This window comes from Suricata suricatta, chromosome X (genome assembly GCF_006229205.1).
Source record: "Suricata suricatta isolate VVHF042 chromosome X, meerkat_22Aug2017_6uvM2_HiC, whole genome shotgun sequence".
Lineage (NCBI taxonomy): Eukaryota > Metazoa > Chordata > Mammalia > Carnivora > Herpestidae > Suricata > Suricata suricatta.
The window spans coordinates 76,371,575-76,393,332 of record NC_043717.1 but is presented as its reverse complement, the minus strand read 5'-3'; the positions used below and the strand labels follow the sequence as shown (position 1 = coordinate 76,393,332).

At 35.8% G+C, this 21,758-nt stretch overlaps 1 protein-coding gene across 1 annotated transcript in view; it reads right to left on the bottom strand.

Annotated features, from left to right (window-relative positions):
• ALG13 (ALG13 UDP-N-acetylglucosaminyltransferase subunit) overlaps nucleotides 1–21,758 on the bottom strand; it is a 63,817-nt gene that overhangs the window by 40,044 nt on the left and 2,015 nt on the right. The window contains exons 3-6 of the mRNA XM_029929686.1: nucleotides 21,025–21,163; nucleotides 18,165–18,261; nucleotides 2,633–3,001; nucleotides 1,973–2,056 (exon numbers count right to left, since the gene is read on the bottom strand). Of these exons, the coding sequence (XP_029785546.1) occupies nucleotides 1,973–2,056; nucleotides 2,633–3,001; nucleotides 18,165–18,261; nucleotides 21,025–21,163 (689 nt within the window). The remainder of the gene's footprint in view (nucleotides 1–1,972; nucleotides 2,057–2,632; nucleotides 3,002–18,164; nucleotides 18,262–21,024; nucleotides 21,164–21,758) is intronic.

The following is a 21,758-nucleotide window of genomic DNA, read 5'->3' as shown; positions in this document are numbered from 1 at the left end:
TGGGTTTTTTGTTCAGCTCAACAATTATGGTATTAAATGACTATTTTGCATAGCACCTCAAGAAGATTTGCACATACACAAAAGTTTTGAGTGGAAAAAAGCTAGACTATAAAACTGTCCCAGGAATTGGTCCTGGCTTATTAACATACCAGCACATTTCATCAAGTGGTAGCAAGTTTCTTTCGAAGTTCCAATTTAAGTAACTTGACAATTTTCATAAATCATGCAAACCCAATAATCACAAGGACTTTAAATTTGACAGGAGACATGCATTTACAAAGTTAAACTGAGGAATTAAAAGGGAATTTCATTAGTTTCAGTAAAGCCCAGGGTACAAGGGAACTTCTTGGGGTAATAGAAATTTTTTCTATCTTGACTGCAATAGCAGTTGCGTGACTATAGATTATTGCCAAAACTGGAAATGCTATACTTAAAATAGTAACTTTTACTGTGTGTAAAATACACCCCAATAAAAATAAAAGTAAACTCAGGAAACATAGGTCTAGTTCCATGTATATATTATCACTGGACTTGAAGATCAATTTTTAATTTTGCTCAATCCCTTTTTAAACAGCTTGAGGTAGAACTGACATAAAATAAAATGCACATATTTAAATGGCACAAATACATTTTGACACATGTATGCACCCACGAAACCATCTTGACAATTCTGGTAGTGAATATATCCATCACCCCCACAAGTTTCCTTGCGTCCCTCTGTAACTCACACTGAACTCCAACCACGGCTCCATTTTCTATCACTATAGACTGATTTGCATTTTCTGAAGTTTTATATAAAAGAAATCATACTATGTACGCACTTTGGGGGAGGGTCTGGCTTCTCTCCCTTGGCATAATTATTCTGAGATTTATCCATGTAAGCTTAAAAAATTTACACAAGTCTTTGTTACTCTAAATGTGGTTACTATTACTGTATCACGAACAAGAGTAAGCATCACTTGGGAGTTTTGTTAACAATGCAGAAATCTTAGGCCCCAGTTCAGACCTACTGAATTAGAATCTGCACTTTAACAAGATCCCCAGGTGATCTGTATGCACAAAAATACTTGAGATGCACTGTTTTACACCAGTCTTGCATTTGAAGTAATTTCATGAATAATCCTTTTCCCAGGTGTTGTAAAGACTGTAATTAACTTTAACCTAGGTAATGAGTTTTAAAGTCAAGAAGGCTTCATAGTTTTAAGATTCACTGAAACCTGTTGAGAAAATTAAGAGTAAACCTCGAACAGCAAGCGAATACCCGTAATATACAAGTACTGGAAGGGCTGAGAATGATTTTTTTAAAAAGCCACACAAGATGGTACACTTCAAATCAGACCTTGACAAAACCTCATTCCATTATTAAAACTTCAAATACTTCAAAGTATGCAAAATGTCTTCTAAAAGTTGTTTTAAAGCCAATGGTTAGTGGCAGAGTACCAATTACCAGTTTGTCACATTAAAAAGATAAATGTTTAAAACTAATTTGTTTCCTTACAATTAGATTTTCTAAGATTATTCATATTGGCTCAAGAGCACTCTGCACAGAATTAAGAGAACAGAGGGGTTTTCCCATTTGTGCATATTTGAAAGTATACATTAAAAATATTAACACAGCCAAACTTTTTTGTGAACTATGATTACTTGTTCAATAAACAGTGATATGGATGTATAATACAGAACTGTAGTCAAAATGTAATGTTTTAGGGCTTGGGAGATTTTGGAGGGTATATGGGGAGTAGACAGTGGGAAGGATATAGATGAACTGTTTTTTAATTTTCAATTAGAGTACAGAACAATCTAATTCTGGAAGTCTAGAAGTATGCTAGCCAAGGAGAAGGCAGCTGAAAACTATTTGCTATTAAGATGAGACTGCATGACATATTTTTCATCATGTACACGGCTCAAAATTCATTTCCCATTTGCTATACACTCTATTGACATCTCTACCTTGCTTATGTATTCTACTTACAGACTCAAAAGTTCGCTGATTTTCTCTCATATAGGAGACACAAGCCTTCCTGATTTCCAAATGATGGACCTGGCTGCAAAACAACTAAAAAGAGAAAGACCAGCTCACTGTCAAGTCATTTGAAATAGCTTTCAAATTAAAATGAACTGAACACTTATTCAAAACATATGTAGGACATGGGGAAATTAAGTCCTGACCTTACTAAAATCTGATTTTGCCTTCTTTAATGAGATTGGGGAAAGATGGTTCTGTCTTACCACCCCTCCACCCTTTTCTACTCCTTATGGGCACAGTGGATGAATTTTTCCTTAAGCATAAAATTTAGAGAAAGTAGGGGCTGCTTACAAATGATCAAGATTCATTTCCAAGTTTTCAGTAATCCCATCCTTATTTCTCTTACATTCCAAACTGGCATTTAGAAAACAGAAAAGACAGCAAAGGCGCAGCAATGTATTTGGACTGATAAACAAAGGCCTACAACCAAGCTAATTTGGTGCCAGGAAAGCCTGGAAATTTTCAGTAAGATAGAGAAAAGGGGTTGTGTTGTTTTTTTGTTTTTTTTTTTTTTTTTGGTGGGCTACAGGTCTTCTAGCTATAGTACTGTGCCATATTTCAAACCCTGAAAACTCAGAATAGGTAACATTCATGTTTTCCTTTTACCTGCTCCGAAATAGCCCGAAAGAGGCAAGAGGCATCCTTGGCAGTCAGCTTTCGAAACAGCCCTAAGGTGCCTAAATATTCATCCATTGATGTCTCATTCAGAGACTTCTGGCCGCAGTACTTTTTCCATCCTTTATGCATTTTGGCAGGAGTGGGGGTGGGGAGGGGGAGAAAGGAACACAAATGCAGCAAAGAAAAAGCAAGGTGCAGGAAGGAATGGGTAGCAGTGACAAGGGCTTGCTTATGCAGGTATCCGGAAAGCAGCCCAGAGTCTAGGGATGAGAAGGCAGTTGTCCGCGTTGCAGAATCTTGGCACTTCTCAGGAGCAGGAGAAGCAAAGGACTGGTTCGCCTGGTACAAGTAGGGACCCTGTGAAAAGAAGAGGAAGAGCCAATGCTCCAAGAAATAGAGAACTTAAGAAGACATGGGAGAAGGCACCTGCAGAACTACCTTGCTGGGGAAGGATGGGATTTACGCAACGAGCCCAAGGTTAAGAGAAGTATGCACAAGCAGCTGAGCTTTGGGACCAAAAGGAAGCCAAGTCTGCAGCTTAACTCAGAGCAACTGCTGCACGAGGCTGCAAAGTGACTGCAACAAGGCTCCGGTGTTTATAATAAAGCCTGGCCCACATTATATCACTTTAAGGTCTCTGGCCCAAATTCCCAGATCCCCTCACAGTTTCATGGAGATGAGAGGAAAATATTCTAAACCTAATTAACTAGTGAGCTTCTATATTAAAAATCCCTTTAAAGACTGAGAAGTTTACCGGTGGGGGGGGGGGTCTCCCTTGATCTATAGGGGCAGAGACACAGTTCAAGCAAAGGAAAGTGCCAAAGCAGTTTTCTGGATACTTAAGGTATAGGGTATAAGTAATCTTCTCATTTGGTTTTCCTAGATAATAATAACCGTCTGCTATGATCACAAAAACTACGAGGCACCTGGGTGGCTCAGTAGGTTGAGTGTCCAGCTTCGGTTCAGGCCATGATCTCCCAGTTCGTGGGTTTGAGCCCCGTATCGGGCTCTGTGCTGACTGCTAGCTCAGAGCCTTGAGCCTGACTTCAGATTCTGTCTCTCTTTCTCTCTGCCCCTACCCCGTTCATGCTGTGTCTCTCTCTGACTCTCAGAATCAAATAAATGTAAAAAAAAAAAAATAGGATCACAGAAATTAAATCCATTAGCTATGCCGGGAAACACTGATACAATTCTTGACTCATGTCCCCAAATTACTGTATAGCATTAACAAAAAGAGACAAAGTGTGTTTCTTAAAAAATGAAAACAATGGAAGTTTAAATTAAATAGCATGAAAGGAATGTCTTATCCACCAACTTTCTAGTAGGCCACATTTAAGATTCTGTAGCACAGCATTAGAGGTGTTGAACATAGACTCACATTTGTGTATTATTAGGAGACTTTTCTGGGAAAACTACTCAAGATTCTAAGAAAACCAAAGTAAATAGGACTGTATTTGTGAGGTTCAAATATCAGGACTTATCATTTGCATTCCTTGATTCCACTGTCAAGTGTCTCCTTTTTATTTAAATGCCAAAATAAATTCCTTCAATTAAATGTTAAACAATAAATAGATCAAAGGTTGGTTTTGGAATAGTTGCAAAATTAAGCTGCTTTGAAAATTGTACTTCTTATAGCTTTGAATCCAGTAGTAATCATGACCACAATGCCTACAGGAAAAGCATCAATAATCAATCTTATAATTTAAGAATGAAATAAAAACATGGTTAAAAAAAAGAGTAAAATCTTGACTTATTTTAGCAAATCAATTTGAAACTACCTTAATTTCTTTTCTAAGAAACAATAACACTAGGGAAATTATGCCTTTTGAAAAACCGTAAAACATGGTTTGGGAAAAGCGATCACCATCTTTTTCTAAGGCCATAAAGTCACTAAGAAAAATTAAGAGTTATAATGAAAAAGTTAACTCGTTTGGGGCAGTTTTTAGTTGTTTAAAAGAACACAAATTCTTCATATTTATTTCTACTTAACTTAAAAATAAGGTACATAAAACTTCAATTAATACAAATCCACATTCTTCATTTTGAGGAAGGAAATCAAACGGAAACTGGGTGAGGAAAAGAGAACCATAAAAGCAGGAAACTAAGATAGTAAAAATTAGAGACAAGAAGGCAAAAAGAAATAGAGGGAGAAAACAAGAGACAGAGACAGGATAAAGAGAAGAGGGCACATAGAAAAGACCCATACAAACATGGTTAACAGATTTCTGACAAAGGTGCAAGAGGAGTTCAATAAAGACAGTACTTTCATCAAATGGTGCTGCACAATCTCATCCATATATAAAAGAAAAAAATGGTCTTTAATCTCTATCTCACACCTTCTACAATAATTAAAATGGACTAAAGGCCTAAATGTAGAACAAACTTTCAAAACATTCAGAAGAAATCACAGGAGAAAATCTTCAAGACCTTGAGTTAGGTAATGAATTCTTAGATATAATAAAAAGAAAATTATCTGGACTTTATCAATATTAAAAACTTGCACTCTGCAAAGGACACTTACGAAAATGAAAATGCAAGCCATAGACTGGAAGAAAGTTATCAATACATATCACACATCTGACTAAAAAGCTTTGTATCAAGAATATAAAAAGAATTCTCAAAAGTCAACAATAAAAAAAATGATACAACTAAAAAAATGTCCAAATGATTTGGGGTGTCTGAGTGACTGTCCGATTTCAGCTCAGGTCATGATCTGTCTGTGGGTTCAAGCCCCGTGTCAGGCTCTGTGCTGACAGCTCAGACCCTGGAGCCTGCTTCGGATTCTGTGTTCCCTCTCTCTGTCCCTCCCTGTTCATGCTCTGTCTCTGTGTGTGTGTGTCTCTCTCTCTCAAAATAAATGCTGAAAAAAATTTTTTTAAAAATGTCCATGTGATTTGACTATACATTTTACCAAAGTTATAGGAATGGCTAATAAGCTAAGAAGATGTGCAACATCATTAGTCATTAGGAAAATGCAAATTAAAACTATCAATACATACCTACCAAAATGGCTATAATTAATACACACAATAACAAGTATCAGCAAGGATGTGGAGAAACAAACCTAAGTAAAAGAAGCTAGATGCAAAAGGGGGTTGATTCCAAAAGATAGAGGAGTCTATATGAAATATACCAAAAAAGCACATCCATAGAAAGCAGATTAGGCTGTCTGGGGTTGGGATATGAATAGGTATTAACTGCAAACAAGCAAAAAGATCATTTTTGATGTGATAAAAATGTCCTAAAACTGTTTTTGCACATTTCTGTATATTCACTAAAAATTACTGAATTGTACACTTAAAACTAAGCTTTTTAAGTTTACATACCCTGCAATTCATTCTAAGTGTACATTTCAATAATTTTTAGTATATTTAGAGTTATGCATCCATTGGCACCGTTTTAGACTATTCTCATTACACCCAAAAGTAACCACCAACTGCTAATGCCCACCAACTGCAGGTAAAACACCAATCCATCTTCTGTCTCTCTATCCTTAACCCAGACATTTTACATAAGTGGAACCATACAATATATGGTCCTGTGCAACTTTGCTTCTTTCACTTAGGTTTTAAAGGTTCACCCATGTGCAGCTCTTTCTGCCCATGGATTCTGTCCCCATGCTTTAACAAAACCACCTTTTATGCACCAAAAATATATTTAAATAAAAGGTTCTCCCATGTTGTAGCATGTATCAGTATTTCAATCCTATAGTTAAAACTATACTGTATTTTTTGGCTTCTTACAACTAATGCTGTCAAACATTCACGTGCAAGTTTTTGTTTGGACATGTTTCTATCCTCTTGGGGAATACCTAGGAATGGAGTTGCTGGATCGATGTTTTAACCATCTGAGCAACTGTCAAACTGTCCTCCACAGCAATTGCACCATTTTACATTCTCATAGTGTATGAGAGTTCCCATTTTTCCACATCCTATCCATAATTACAGTCCATCTCTTTACTATAGCCAGCCTAGTGGGTGTCAGTGTACCTCATTGTGGTTGTTTTTCATTTCCCTGATGGCTTCACGTGCCTCTTGGCCATTTGTAGATCTTTAACAAGATACCATTACATACATCTTAAAATGACTTTTAAAATAAAACTTTTTAAAAACTGGCAATACCAAGTATTGACAAGGATGTGGAGTAACTGGAACTCATATATTGCTGGTGTGATATAAAATAGTAAAACCACTCTAAAAAATGGTTTAGCAGCTTCTAGAAGGTTAAATAGAGTTGCTATTTAACTCAGCAATTCCACTTCTAGTTATCTACCCAAGAGAAAGGAAAACTTCAGCTCACACAAAAAAAACCTGTACATAAATATTTACAGCAGCTTTATTCATAATCATGATTATTCCTTCCAAACTGGAAACAATCCAAATTATCTGTCAATTGGTAAGTGGACAAACTAGCACATCCATGCAACAGAATACTCCTCAGTAATAAAAAAATAATGAAATATGCATACAAAAACACACATGAATCGCATTCAGTAATACAAAAGGCTACATATGACTGCATTTATGACATACTAGAAAAGACCAAATTACTGAAAGGAAAACCAAATCAGTTGCTTTCAGTAGTTAGGACTACAGGAAAAGGCTGACTACAAAGGGATGTCAGAAAGGGATGAATGGGGGTGATGTAAGTATTCTATATCTTTAAAAAAATTTTAATGTTTACTCATTTTTGAGAGTGAGCGAGAGAGAGAGCTAGAGGGGGGAAGGGGCAGAGAGACAGAGGATCCGAAATGGGCTCTGTGCTGACAATAGACAGCCAGAGGCAGGGCTCAAACTCACAAATGGGGGATCATGACCTGAGCCAAAGTGAGACACTTAACTGAGCCACCCAAGCAAGCACCCCAGTATTCTGGATCTTGACTGTGGTGGCAGTGGTTACACAACTGCACACTTGTCAAAATTCAAGGAACTACACAAGAAAATACTAATTTTACTATATTTCAACTGAAAAATAAAACAAAGCAGAAAGACAGAATTAAGTTGAGGAGCTCACAGAATGGATGAGAATGAAGACAAAACCAAGAAAATTAGAGGGTGGCTACAAGATGGCCAAATCTAACCAAGAGGAGGCCCCCCCAAAAGATAAAAAGTGGAGGGGAAGAAGTGATGACAGTGATAATGATAATGACAAAGGGAAAATTGCAGCATTGCAAGATATGACTACCTGTATTTAAAATGAAAAGGTCCATGAAGAAGCCAGAACAATAAAAGCAAAAAAAAAGATGATCAGCAATGCATATAATATTTCTGAAGTCAGGGGATAAAGAGGAAGAACAGGTCATATACAAATGATCATACATATGAGTAGCAATAAACTTCTCAACAGAGTAACTATAAGCTGGAAAACAAGGAGGTTCAGTATGTGAGGGAAAACTACTTCCAACCTTGAACTCTATACCAAGCTATCAATCAGATGGGAGTAAAAGCATTTCCAAACATGAAAGATTAAAAAAATTTACCTCCTTTCTCAGAAAGCTGTGGAGGATATTTGAAACCAAAACAAAGAAGTTACCACAAAACAGGGGAAGGGGGTAGTCCTTGAAACATAAGATTCAATGCAAGAGAGAAGCAAAAGGATTTCTAGAAGGGTGAAGGGGAAGAAACCCAGGAGAACAGACATTCGGCAGGACTAAGAATGACCACCAGCTTACATGAAAAGACACAGAACTCCAGCACAGACATTTCAAAAATGAATAATGAAAGTTATGGATAACTTAATGTGTTTAAACATACTAGGAAAGATATATACCTCTGAAGAGTTTGGGAATATTTTTATAGAAAAATGTCCAAATGAAAATATTAAAAATGAGGTAAAAGTTTTCTAGAAAACAGAATGTAATCAATGAACACAGACTACATGACTCAGGTGTGAATACTGCACTTCAGTAATCCTGTCAACACTGAAAACAGATCTCACAAGAACTGAGAAAACTAATTTTTTAAATTTAAATATCATCTAGAGCCTTCCTACTGTGGAAGAAAAGAGGAAGATAAATCCTCCTCTTCCATGTTATCAAGTCTATAGGTGATATTTAAATTTAGCAAATGAAAACAAGTTTGAACATATTCACTTGTGAAACATAAAATCACATAATATGGTCAACTATAGAAAGCAGAATCAGAGGTGGAGAGGAGTGGACCACAGACTGCTGTTTGTTACACACCTGGTGGAACCAGTTATTCTTTTATAATATTTACATGTATTATCTTAAATAAAAAAGCATTTAAAAATATTCAGTAAATGATCAAGAAACAATGCATAATAAACTGGGAAAATAAATGGGGAATAGAATTTTATAGCTACAAAGGACCTCTTATTTTACAGATGAAGTTTCAAATAATTCTAAAACATGTCCAATTTTTCACATCCTGACCGTAATAGTGCTAGGACTAGAACTATACACAGATTCTTACACAATAATTATAAAAGAGGAATCAAGTATCAAAAAAAAAAAAGATGAACAAAGGCTCAGAGGTGGTTAAGTACAGGTTACATTACCCAAATCAGTACAATAGAACTTTTTAAAAAAGACCTGCGGGACAATAATAGACTCCATCTTGTATATAACAGCCATTTCATATTATTTAATACTGCCCTTCAAAGGGTCTATTGCACTTGAAATCCCAAGTGGCTTGCTATTTTATTTTTAATTAGGCTCTGTACCCAGCACAGAGCCCAACTCAGGGCTTGAACTCCCCACCCTGAGGATCAAGACCTGAGCTGAGATTAAGGGTCAGATGCTCAACCAAGCTGCTGAGCTACCCAGGCAGCCCCCCCATAAACTAGATTACCCCATGCCCAGAGATTCCGATTCAGCAGGGTACCAAGAACATGAATTTCTAACAAGTTCTACAGTGAAGTTGATGCTACTGGTCCAGGACCACACTTCGGGACCAGTGCTCTCAACATTGTTTCACAAATTATTAATAAGCACTCCTAAAGAATTTCAAGGTGAAAATAAACACTGCACACTATAATCCAATCTTTGAGGTTCACAATGCCCATTAGCAGTATCAAAGCCTCTACGGAATGCTAAAATCATCTGCTTAATTTTGACCTGGCCTTTTCCATAGGGGAAACCTCTACAAAGATTTTCCAAATCTTCCCCAAGACTTCGGAAAAGCCAAATCCAAAGTGAATGTCAGGTAACTACCATTCAAGTTGCCAAGTTTTTAATCCACGATAGCACTATTAAATTGTTTCAAAGACTGAAAAACATTGCTGTACAATTTTTTTTTGTGATCTAAACTTAAGGTTTCTGGAATAACTACATAAGACACTGAATATTCAGGGGTGACTGGGTGGCTCAGTCGGTTGAGCGTCCAGCTTCAGCTCAAGTCATGATCTCACAGTTCGTGGATTCGAGCCCTGTATCAGGCTCTGTGCTGACAGCTAGCTCAGAGCCTGGAGCCTGTTTCAGATTCTGTTATCTCCCTCTCTCTCTGACTCTCCCCTGCAGTTTCACTCTCAAAAAAAAAAGAACAATAAAAAAATTTTAAAGAAGAAGATATTGAATGTTCAGTGCTTAGCACAAAGTACTCAACTAAGTATTGAATGCTGTTCGCTACTTGACCAAACAATTCATTAAGAAGTTCTTTGGCAAAAAAACAAAACAAAACAAAGAACCAGAACAGTTTCACCTAGATTCTACTGGAAATCAAGCCAAAGTTAAAATAGAGCTCTCCAGAGGTGCTTTCCAAGCTGATAAAGGGTCTTTCAATTCTTAAAATAACAGGAAGAAAAATAATTGCCTTAAAAACTATTAGGCACTATACTCTGGGTACAGATTAAAATAAAGAAAATCAAAATAACTTGAAATAATTAACATTACTTGATTTGTCAAGAAACTGATATGCTTTAATTTTAGAAGTACTACTTTTTATATTGTAACTTAACTTAAAAATGTGACTTGTGCTCTAATTGCTTCTTCACTGATCAAATAGGGAAATTCTTTGTAGTACAACATACAAATACAGTAGTTTTAGTTCTAAGGTAACACTCCGTTTCAACCAATTAAATGAGGTACATGGCTGTAATTTCTTTTTAAAGCATATATTATTTGTAACATACAAGACTTAGTTGTGAACATATATAGACCATGATGCTTCAGAGTTTCTATTTTAGTCATTCAGAGGCAACATGGTACCATGAACAGAGTTTATGAACTTGGTTATGCCACCTTCTGAGTCAGTTTCCTCATCTGTAAAATGATGATGGGCTGCAGGATGTCTAAGCTCTCTTTCAGGTCTAAGGAACTGGGACTGTAATGTGACTCAACGGTGGCTTACATATTTGCCCTCCCTTTACATGGGCAAATTTGTGATCAATATTAACCATAAAAACAGCCTGTAGGGGGATTACCCTATTATCCTGGCAAATTATGTGGTTGGCCTACATAAAAATGAATCAATCTTATCTTACCAAATGAAATAAATGGACCTAGATTTTTAAAGGCAACAAAATGTATAACTATATGTAATGGTGATGACTGATTTAACTAAACTTACTGTGGTAATCATTTTGCAATATATACAAGTATTCAATCATTATGTCATAACCTTAAACTTCTAGTGTTCTGCCAATTTTATCTAAAACTGGAAAAAATAAAAATGACAATCATATGTATGTAACTTGTGACAGAAGCTGAAAGGCAATCAGTATTAAAAAAAAACAGTATTAAATCATTTCACTTATTTTTAGTGCCACAATAACACAGGGCCAATTGAAGAAAACTCTGCAGAAACTTTTCGAAGTTTTTCATTACTGAAAAATATAATGGTAAATATTTTTAACAGCACCCTGGAACTAGACCTGTCACTTCTTCCCACAGAGAACATTTAAACAAAATTAGCAAAGCAGGATTTAGGAAGAAAGGGACCATGATGGTTCCACAACAAAATGTGGCCACATGACCTTACTCAACCTCTTCTTTAAGCCTTAAGCAAGAGACCATAAAGAATTGATTTCCCAGAGCAATGATCCTTGTTCGGGTATGCAAAACAGAAGAACATTACCAAGAGCCACTTGCTTTCATTTCTGTCTCTTCCCCACTTCCATCTGAAGCACTGTAATAATGGATTGGGAAAAAAAAAAAAAAAAGGAAATACTTTGCTTAAAAAATGTGTAATATTGGCACAGAAATACTAAGGGTTGTTTTTTTAAGTTCCTTACAGTGTCTTAATGGTCTACCAACATGGAGAAAAAAAGACCAGAACACTTTTGTTTTGATGCTCTCACTTAAATCTCTAAATAATCTTTAATTCTCTAACAATAACTCCATCTAGACACCGACTAGAATTCAGATGAAATCCAGTGATGACTTTACTTTCCGTATCACTTAGGAGTACATACTGTAAATTTCAAGGAAATCTAAGTCCATTCCGACTTCTTAAAACAAAAACTCTAACCGAGAAAATGTTATTTCAATGACATTTTTTATTTTCAAACATGCCACACAACTGGTTTTAGATCTTAGAAATCACCTATGAAGGAAGTTAGCTTTACTAATTCACAAAATGGAAAAACTGAGATCCAGAATGTTACGTAGGCCCAGGATTTAAGAATGTTTTTACTCCTAAATTTGGGGAGTATATCATCCACCCACTTCACAATGGTAATGGAGAAACAACCAATAGATTCTGTACAAAAAGAGAAATGAACAGTAAAATGATACAATATATGGTCTCTGACACACATTATCCCAACAGTGACTATCAGTTCAACAAACAAATGTTAGAAGCACACTTGACAGTAACTAAGGTATAATATTGTATTGCTTCACCAAATAGCCTAATCTAGTATATCCTAAAATGATGACTACAAATTAAAAAAAAAATCCATGCAGTTCTTTTCATCAACCAAAAATAGTGCGACACAAGACATTATGGGTTATGGACAGAGTTTAGAATATCACAAGTAGTTTCAAAATGTGTTTGGTAGGTGTTAAACTTGGTAAGTTTTTAACCTGATAAGTTATGAAACTGGGAATTACTAAGCTTAAATGTATTTAATCAGAGGGCATCATTAAAAAGGAGTCTGGTAGTTATCACCATAATACTAATGAAAAACAAATGAAAATACATAAACTGGCCTGGGGATTCCTAACCTGGAACCTCAAGGTACCTCTAAAAACTCCCTGAAATTCATGGCAAAATGTGTATATGTGTCAGTAGAGAAATAAACAATAGTTTTAAGATGATTTTGTCAATCAAAACGATTCTGGCCAGAATGTGGTAAAAATTCATAAACAATAAAGAGCTAGGAGTGAAATGCCAAAACAGATGGTATTTAATGGTCTAAAAGACCTTAAAAATATTTTTCAAGACTCAAGATCAAAGTCACTCAGCATATATTCTTCATTTCTATTTGAAGCAAGCTAGGTTTGCTCACCTTCTGCCTGGCCACCTACAAAAATTGAGATTTTGAAGAACTCTTCAATATAAAGACTGTTCTAGAATAAACCTGCAAAGAGTTAACCATTTAACAAGGGATTAAATTAAATGTTGTTTGGTAGTTGTCCTAAATCTTTCTCCAAGTAATCTTTTACTGGAACACACCATAGCTTTTAATAAACCTCTTGATTTCTTTTAATTTTTTTATGTTTTTTATTTATTTTTGAGAAACAGAGGGAGACAGCATGAGCAGGGGAGAGAGAGGGAGATAAGAATCCGAAGCAGGCTCCCGGCTCTGAGCTAGCTGTCAGCACAGAGCCCGACTCAGGGCTTGAACCCACAAACTATGAGATCATGATCTGAGCCAAAGTCAGATGCTTAACTGACTGAGCCATCCAGGCACCCCAAACCTCTAGATTTTTAACATCACCTTTTACCAAAAATTCCCAATAGGTACCATTATTCAACAGACGCTTAAATACCATTAGGATATTACACAGGATCAGCACTACTGTTTTAGATGCCATTCCTGTAAATATCTGATTCAACAACCTTCATAAAATGTGATGGCCACATCTTTCTTCTGACCCAGACATCCTAGATAGACTGTAAGAAATGAATGTGTGCAAGATTAGTGTTTCCTAATCAAGACCATGAGAGAAAGTGCATTTATCATTTAAAGAAAGCAAGCCTGTGCTTTGGTCCAGGATTCGAGAATGAGTAAGACAAGGGGCATCTGGATGGCTCAGTCGGTTAAGCGTCCGGCTTTGGCTCAGTTCATGATCTCACGGCTCCTAGGTTCGAGCCCCGCGTCGGGCTCTGTGCTGACAGCTAGCACAGAGCCTGGAGGCTGCTTGGGCTTCTGTGTCTCCCTCTCTCTCTTGGCCCCTCCCCGGCTCGCTTGCTCTCCCTCTCTCTCTCAGAAATAAACAGTAAAAAAAATTTAATTAAAAAAAAAAAAGAGAATGAGAAAGACAATTCCTCCACAACTAGACTGTTAAAGTTCCTCCACAGCAGGAGTCACATCTTGAGTTCAAAAAGTAGATTCTTATCATGCATTTATGCTAAAAGACTAAATGAACAAATAAATAAATAGGCTCGAGCTATTTAGGAAGTAAAGCTATGAGAACCTGGTGATCAATCAGATTTTATAAAGGGTTGGAGATAATAAGCCTGGAGTACTAATGCCCATCAATATGGGCAAGGATCTCAGAAAGATGAAAGAAGAAATAGGATTTTAGTTTGGGACACATTGTTTACTGTGCTTTGAGAATTAACAGACATACAAGACCAATAGCCAACTGTAAATTCTATTCAGGAACTCACATCAGAGTTGGGGGGATATAGATAGGAACATCAATAGTAGCTCCAGGAGTGATGAAAACATCAAAAATATATAAAAAGAATAGGACCAAAAATAGAACCTAAACAAGTATTTAGAAAAATCAAAAGAGCCAGTAAGTAACTTGCAACCAAACCACCTGACAAAATTTCTCCACATGGATTTTGAGTTACAATCACTATGCTTTTAGGTAACGATGTAAAAACTAAAGAAGGTTATATACCTGTGGTTATCATACAATAATTCCTTAGAACAGTCCTCTTCAAATATTCTATCCTGTCACCATAAATGATGGAAATACAATCACCATTCTAATTACAATTCCCAGTTCACCAGACACCTAAGTAACATAAAACTTCCTTTTTGCGTTATGCTGAATTCAGTTTTTCTCATTCCCCAAATGGGAAAATAACAACTATTTCAGAGAGTTATTGTTAAAGATTAAGTGACTTCCTATCTGTAAACAGCTTTATATAGTACCTGAAACATTCTAATCATGCAAGAGGAGTGAACTATTATATTTTCATTCCCCACCCCCATAAAGATAATAGTATTAATTGTACAGCAGGAAACAGATTACCACACAACTATCTGGACCACTCATTCCGTATCTTTCTGCCAAATCACTTTCAAATAGTCTGCCCATACACTCATTTCTTAGACTGTTTGCAGATTTTGGGTCACCTGTAAAAATTGCATACTTTGAACAAATAAAAGATTAGTGCCAATACCATAATGAAGGGCCAAGAAAAATATCTACATTACTTCAAGTCATTCCTGACTTTTTTATAGTCTTGAAACATTCTTCCTCACTTTTCATCCCCATGATTTGCCCTTGAAAGCATACAAGGTAGTGCTCTAAAGTGTCTAAAATCAGACACTTGACAATACTTTCAGATAATGACTAGCTGACCCTTGAACAACATGGGTTTGAACTGTGCAGGTCTATCTATACTCAGACTTTTTCAATACAGTACAGTATTGTAAATGTAGTTTCCTTAATTTTCTTTACATTTTATTTCTAGCTTACTTCATTGTTAATTACATAATTCACATAACATATAAAACGTGTGTTAATTGGTAGTTTATGTTATCAGTAAGGCTTCCAGTCAACAGCAGGCTATTAGTCTTTTGGGAGTCAAAATTTACAGGTAGATTTCCAACTGCACAGGGATCTTGCACTAACCACCCACATTGTTCAAGAGTCAACTATACCTTTAAATGTTCCAGATCAAGTTCATCAGTTTCATTATTTGACCTACCACCAAATCCTTCTAGCTTTCTTTCCTCCCAAATCATAGTAAGTAGCCATCAATATTCCTTACTTTCTAGGGTCATCCTACAACCTCACATCACTTTTCATCTAACAATACCAACTTTCTATTACTGGTCTACCTCTGAACCTATCCTATGATATGAATTTCTCAAAATACTGAACTTCCTTTTGCTTCCTTATCCCTGGAAATCTATATACCTCTAACAGAAAACTTAAACGACACTCTGTTTTTCCACTGATTTCAAGAACCTGAAGCCCTGCCATGTGTAATGAAGCCAAACAAATTTCACTCAAACATTCGGAATAAAATCTTGATTACCATTAATTTTTTCATAAGGATCAATAATAGGTAAACTTGGCAATTAATCTGTCTTAGCCTTTTTCCTCATCTGTAAAGTTTGTGGTATGTAAGTTTAAAATTCTCTTCCAACTCCAAAAATCTACACTTGTCTTAAAGTCTTCAATCTGGTTATCAATTCTACCCAGGGCATTTTGCTACATTCCAAAAACTCAGAAATCACAGGTTTCTAAGTCCAAGATTATACCCCAAAGGAAAACCCAATTAAATGTGAAAATCCTACTAAAATAAACAACTTCTAATAAATGAACAAAATTCTCCTTGAAAGGGATTAAAGTAACTAAATACTAGGCAAACAACTATAAAGAATCAAGCAGCTTACAACATATATTCTGGTATGGTAGAATGAGCACAAGACCAGGAGTCAAAGGCTGTTATTTCAGACAGTTGTAACCTCTGGCCTTCCTCTCTGAGAAATGATGGGATTGGACTAGATTACTTCAAGAATTCCTGCCAAATCAAAATGATTCTGAGATGTCTTTTGATTTTTAAGCCAAGCAACGGATATTAAATTTCACAAAGGGATACAGTCAAGGGAGATCACCACACACAATTAACACCATAGGCTTAAGCCTCTGCTAAATGAAATGGAATCTGGGTTATATATTCTTGCGGGAAAGAAAACAGAGGATTTGGAGTCCCATATTGCTTTACAGTTGTCTGATGTTGGAGAAGACCCTTTGTTTTGGATTCTCTATGGTTAGTCCTTCATGAGATAAAAGAACTAGAGACTCAGTGATTGAAAATACATTTTAAGCCACAATTTTTCTCAAATTAGAGCACATTTATAAAAGAGCCCAGAAAGTCAAATCCTCACCATGTATTTAAAAAAAGGCCTCTCCTGTAATGTTAGTATAAAATCAATATATAATTATTATGGTGCTGTGAATTCTCAACTATGTAGATGTAGATTACTCACTTTTTAGATTATTCTCGGCAAAATTTTAATCCAAGTTGGCTTCCTCCTGCTACCCAGAGTATTTCTCAGCCACCACCTTCTACTTTCAGTAAAAATTTATTTTAACATTAGCCTAAGTAAAACGATCAGGAAAATAAATCTACAAAATCATTAAGTAGAGCATCCCAAGTAAAATGCTTAGAATAGTCAATATATTGTAATAACATTATAGAAAATGTCTTTATAGCATATGCTATTTTTATGAACTATATCTAAAATTTCAACCAAAAAACTATGAACACTTACAGACAATCCAGTTTATTTTATAGATCTCAAGACCACTTACTCCCATCAGAATTTCATAGTGTATCAATCCTGGGCTATATGAACCTAAAAGCCATATATTTAGGCCATTATATACAACAGATCATATATCCCCTTGTAAAACTTATAAGTACATTGATTTATAAATTGCTCTACGATGTTACAATAAATGCTTCAATACCACTATAAGTAGGGCCCTTAAAAAAAACAGCAATTCCTATTGGCCCAAGTCCTTTTTGATTTACTCTTTTCAAACCAATAAAGCTTTGATACTGAACAAGATTATTTTATCATCTTCTATTTAGATTTTAGAGAAAAGAGACTATATCCACTGCACTGAAAGTAGATTCTCCAAGTACCATAAATCAACTGACTTGCTTTTTAATCTTGTTCACCTTTTTAAGGTAATTATTGAACTTTTTATTTCACAGACGAGTATCCATCGTTTTTGTTTTGTTAACATTTTCTTCCTTAAATTACAAAAGGCAAAGATTCTGACTCTCAAATTGTCTTTACAAATTTGTTACTGCTTCATTTTTTAACTAGGAATACCAAACTAATAACTACGTTTGAGGTTCTTGTCAAAGCTTTCAGATTTAACTCATTTTTTTCATGATTCTAAATCAATTGGGAATTCTAGGATAAAACCTATAAATGCTCACTAAATACATTACTAAAATAAAAAGACGAAGTTAAAATCTACCTAATTTTTTAAATTGCAATGAGGATTTGGACCCAAATGCTAACATTCACACCATAAAATTTTCTACACATTCTATAGATGCGTAAGTTTATTAATTTATATTATTCTGCAAATTTGTATTTAATTTGATTTAACCACATTCCATAGATTGAATTTGGGGGTGTTTTTAAAGTGTTCAGAGTTTAGTGTTTATTTTTGTAATCCAACAACTTTATCCAAAAATGCAGAAAATTTTTCTGGCTGGCCAGGAGGAAAACATTTCAGTGTTGATAAGTCCATTGACTGTAACAGCCCAGGAAGCGTGCTAAAACAAAAGAAGAAAAATATTAGGTAACAAGGGAGAAAATTCCATAATTCATCTGCTGCCCTCTTGATGACTGACTCTAGCTTCCAAGAATACTCTGATGTTCTCAAATTGTGTATGTGAATTTTAATGTAATTTTCTTATTGGTATGGAGTTGACCCTTGAACAACGTGGAGTTGGAAGAACCGACCCACCTCCTGTACCACTAAAAATCCACGTACAACTTCGGACTCCCCAAACCTTCACTACTAATAGCCTACTGCTGAGCAGAAGCCTTACTGGTAACACAGTCAATTAACACACATTTTATACATTATACTATATACTGTATTATTAACAAATAAGCTAGAGAAAATGCTGCTATGAAATTCGTAAAGAAGAGAAAATGCGTTTACTGTATTGACTGCAAAAATTTGTAAGTGGACCCATGTCATTCAAATCTGTTGTTCGAAGGTCCACTGTACATGCAAAGATAAGAGCAATACCAGGAGCTACCTGTCAACAGATAGGCTTCTTGTGTCAACTGAAATATTACAAAAATGTTATTTCATAAAAGATGTGGTCACATGGCTTTTGAACAATTCTCAGGACTGACCAGATATAAACTGAAGGAAAATTAATTTATGAAAACAGAATAAATGAAAACAAAAGAGCTGCCAGACAAGAACAATAAGCTGGGGAGACTACTAGACCATGCATGAAGATTGCAAAACAAAGTTTTTTGCCAGTAATTTACTATCATAAATCCATATATAATTAAGCAATGTACAATCACCATGCATGTTGGAAATAAGATTCTAAACCATGACATAAAAGTATTACTTCAGAAATTTAATTAAAGCAGCCACTTAAATTAGAACAGACATACAACCACCCAGCCTAGATTTGGGGGACTAAGTAATACCCCTAAAATGAAAATACAACCAATTATTGATTTGTTCAGTATTCATCTGTGTAACTTCTGGATATATAGGGGAAAAAAGACTTCTAAAACTATAATTACTAAATTGGAGACCTGTACAGCTTTCTTTTCAACTTGAGTAGGGAATAAGGATGTTTCTGAAATCAATGCTTTTTCCTTTTAAAAGTACTGACATAAAAATCAAAGCTGATTTAACATCTAGAATAAAAATACTCATCAAAAGTGTCGGGAAAAATTGACTTGCATAAAAGTTAGGAAGTGTTTATTCTTCTCTCAAAAAATGATGTTAACCCCTAACAATCTCAACTACCTAAGGACAGCCATGCCCATATCTGAAACCTACATTACTTTCATTATCTAGCTTCTCCAGACTCCCAATATGGCAGCCATTTTAGTAATGGTTTCTAGGTTACACCACCATTTTAATATTCCCTCTCCTCCATCATATAGGGATTAGGACACCAATAACTATTCCTGAAACAATCAACAAATGTCTCCATTCAACAAGAATCCTGTTTTGTTCACCAATGTATGCCAAGTACCAGAAAAATGCCTGGAACATAGTAGGTGCTCAATAAATATTTAATGAAGGAACAAGTATTTACAGCGTGCCTAAGAGACCGACGCAGTGAAGTCAAAAGAAATGCTTATGTTCTAGCCAGTTTCTTCTAAGGTTTTGCACTTTAAACTTCAACTTATTATAACAAAAAATACATATTTTTTAATACTTCTGTGAAGCCTTTACTTCTTAAAATATCAAAAAACATCAAGTTAGGATAGTTTTTAAAGTCAAATAATTGGGTGTTACTGACCTGACCCTTTGGCAAGCTTCTAGTGTCTCAAGAAGAATAAAAACCAACCAGAAATTTTCTTCATCCTTCTACTGTGATGTTGATCAGTTCTCTTTGAATTTTAACATACTTCTAGAAAATACTCCGTACCATAGCAATTCCTCTGGCTTAAAATACTTTAATGGCTTTCCACTGCACATAGAATAAAATCAGAACTCTTACATGAACCATCCCCACCCAGTCTCATACTATCTTCCCCCTTGCTTACCATACTCCTGTTACACTTAATCTTCCCTCTATTCCTCAAACACAACAAACTCCAAGCTCATTTCTAACTTAGGGCCTTTGGAATTGCTGCGCTCCTTCTTCCTCTAGAGCTTCACAAGACAACCTCTTATTCAGGTCTTGGCTAAAATGTCAAATACCCATCCGTGCTTTCCCTGACCATTCTAATTAACCTTCACTCCAGTTATTGTATTATCCTGCTTTATTCTCTTCATAACACATTTCGCCATGTGAAATTATCTTGATCACGTATTTATGAACTGTGTACTGTCTATCTCCCAGTACTAGACTGTAAGTACCAAGAGAGCAGAAGTTTCATCTCACGCTTACCCCTGTATCCACAGCACTGAAAAACAATGCCTGTGACATATTAGGTGTAACTGAATTAATGGATGAATAAATTTCACTTAGGGATTCCAGTGGATTTACAGAAGGCAAAACTTTAATTATAAAATATGCAAATGCCTTCCTTGAATGAAAACTCTAATGAACTCAAGAATTATACTCTCAGAGACTTGTGCACCCAGATGAACTTACATACAAGCATACGCATTCATAGGTTCACATGCAATGAAACAGGCACAGACACAGAAAGAAAAAAAACACAGATCACACAGAGGAGGACAGGTGTTTTACAGGTGAGAAAAATCAAAGCATGCTTGTAAGTGGGAGAAGGTAAGAGGTTGAAAAGACAGGTTAGGTAGGTGGGTAAGAATAGCGGGAGAGGATTTAAGGCAAGAGGTCAAATTATACTTGCTGGTATACCTGCAAGTACAGTAGAAGAGGTGCCCGTCTTTGTGTAGCTGCTTTGCCAATTCTAGCTGATGATTGTTCATCAACTTTTCATTTATGACGACTACAAGTGGCTTTCCTTTTTCCAGAGTCTCCAAACAGCTTCCTGCACCTACAAAAATAAATCCAAATTGTTAATTTTTTTTTAAAGTTAAGGTGCTGAGCACCAAGCGTTATAGTTAGAGCTGAAGATGAAAAAACTTAGCTGGCAGAACCACAAACCACGTCGTTCAATCACACACTCAAAATGACAAAAATGCAGTTACCAGTTGGTCTGTAGTATGTTATAAACCAGACTTGAGAAATACATCCTTTATCACTACCAACAATATCAGGATCTCAGATTCAGTGCTTTGCCACTTGCCCTCTACTAGCGTGTCCTGCGTATGAGCCTTGAATACAAGTAAGATTCAGGTTCAACACACTATTCATGAAACTGTACCGCACTTCTACTCAAACACAAGTGGCAAAAGCAAGTCTTAAATAGTGCCAGGCAACAGAAAGAAAAACTTTGACCATCCTTCGAAGCCTGCCACTGAGGTACCATCTTCAAGGTTGTCAAGAATAAATCTCCATGCATTTGCATATGTACAATATTTGGGTCAATTCCACTCTGAAACCTAAAATCGTTTAGATGTTTTCACTGGGGTGGAGAAGACTGATAGGTAGACAAACCTTTTTGGGTAGTAGGTGGAATAGACTAATGG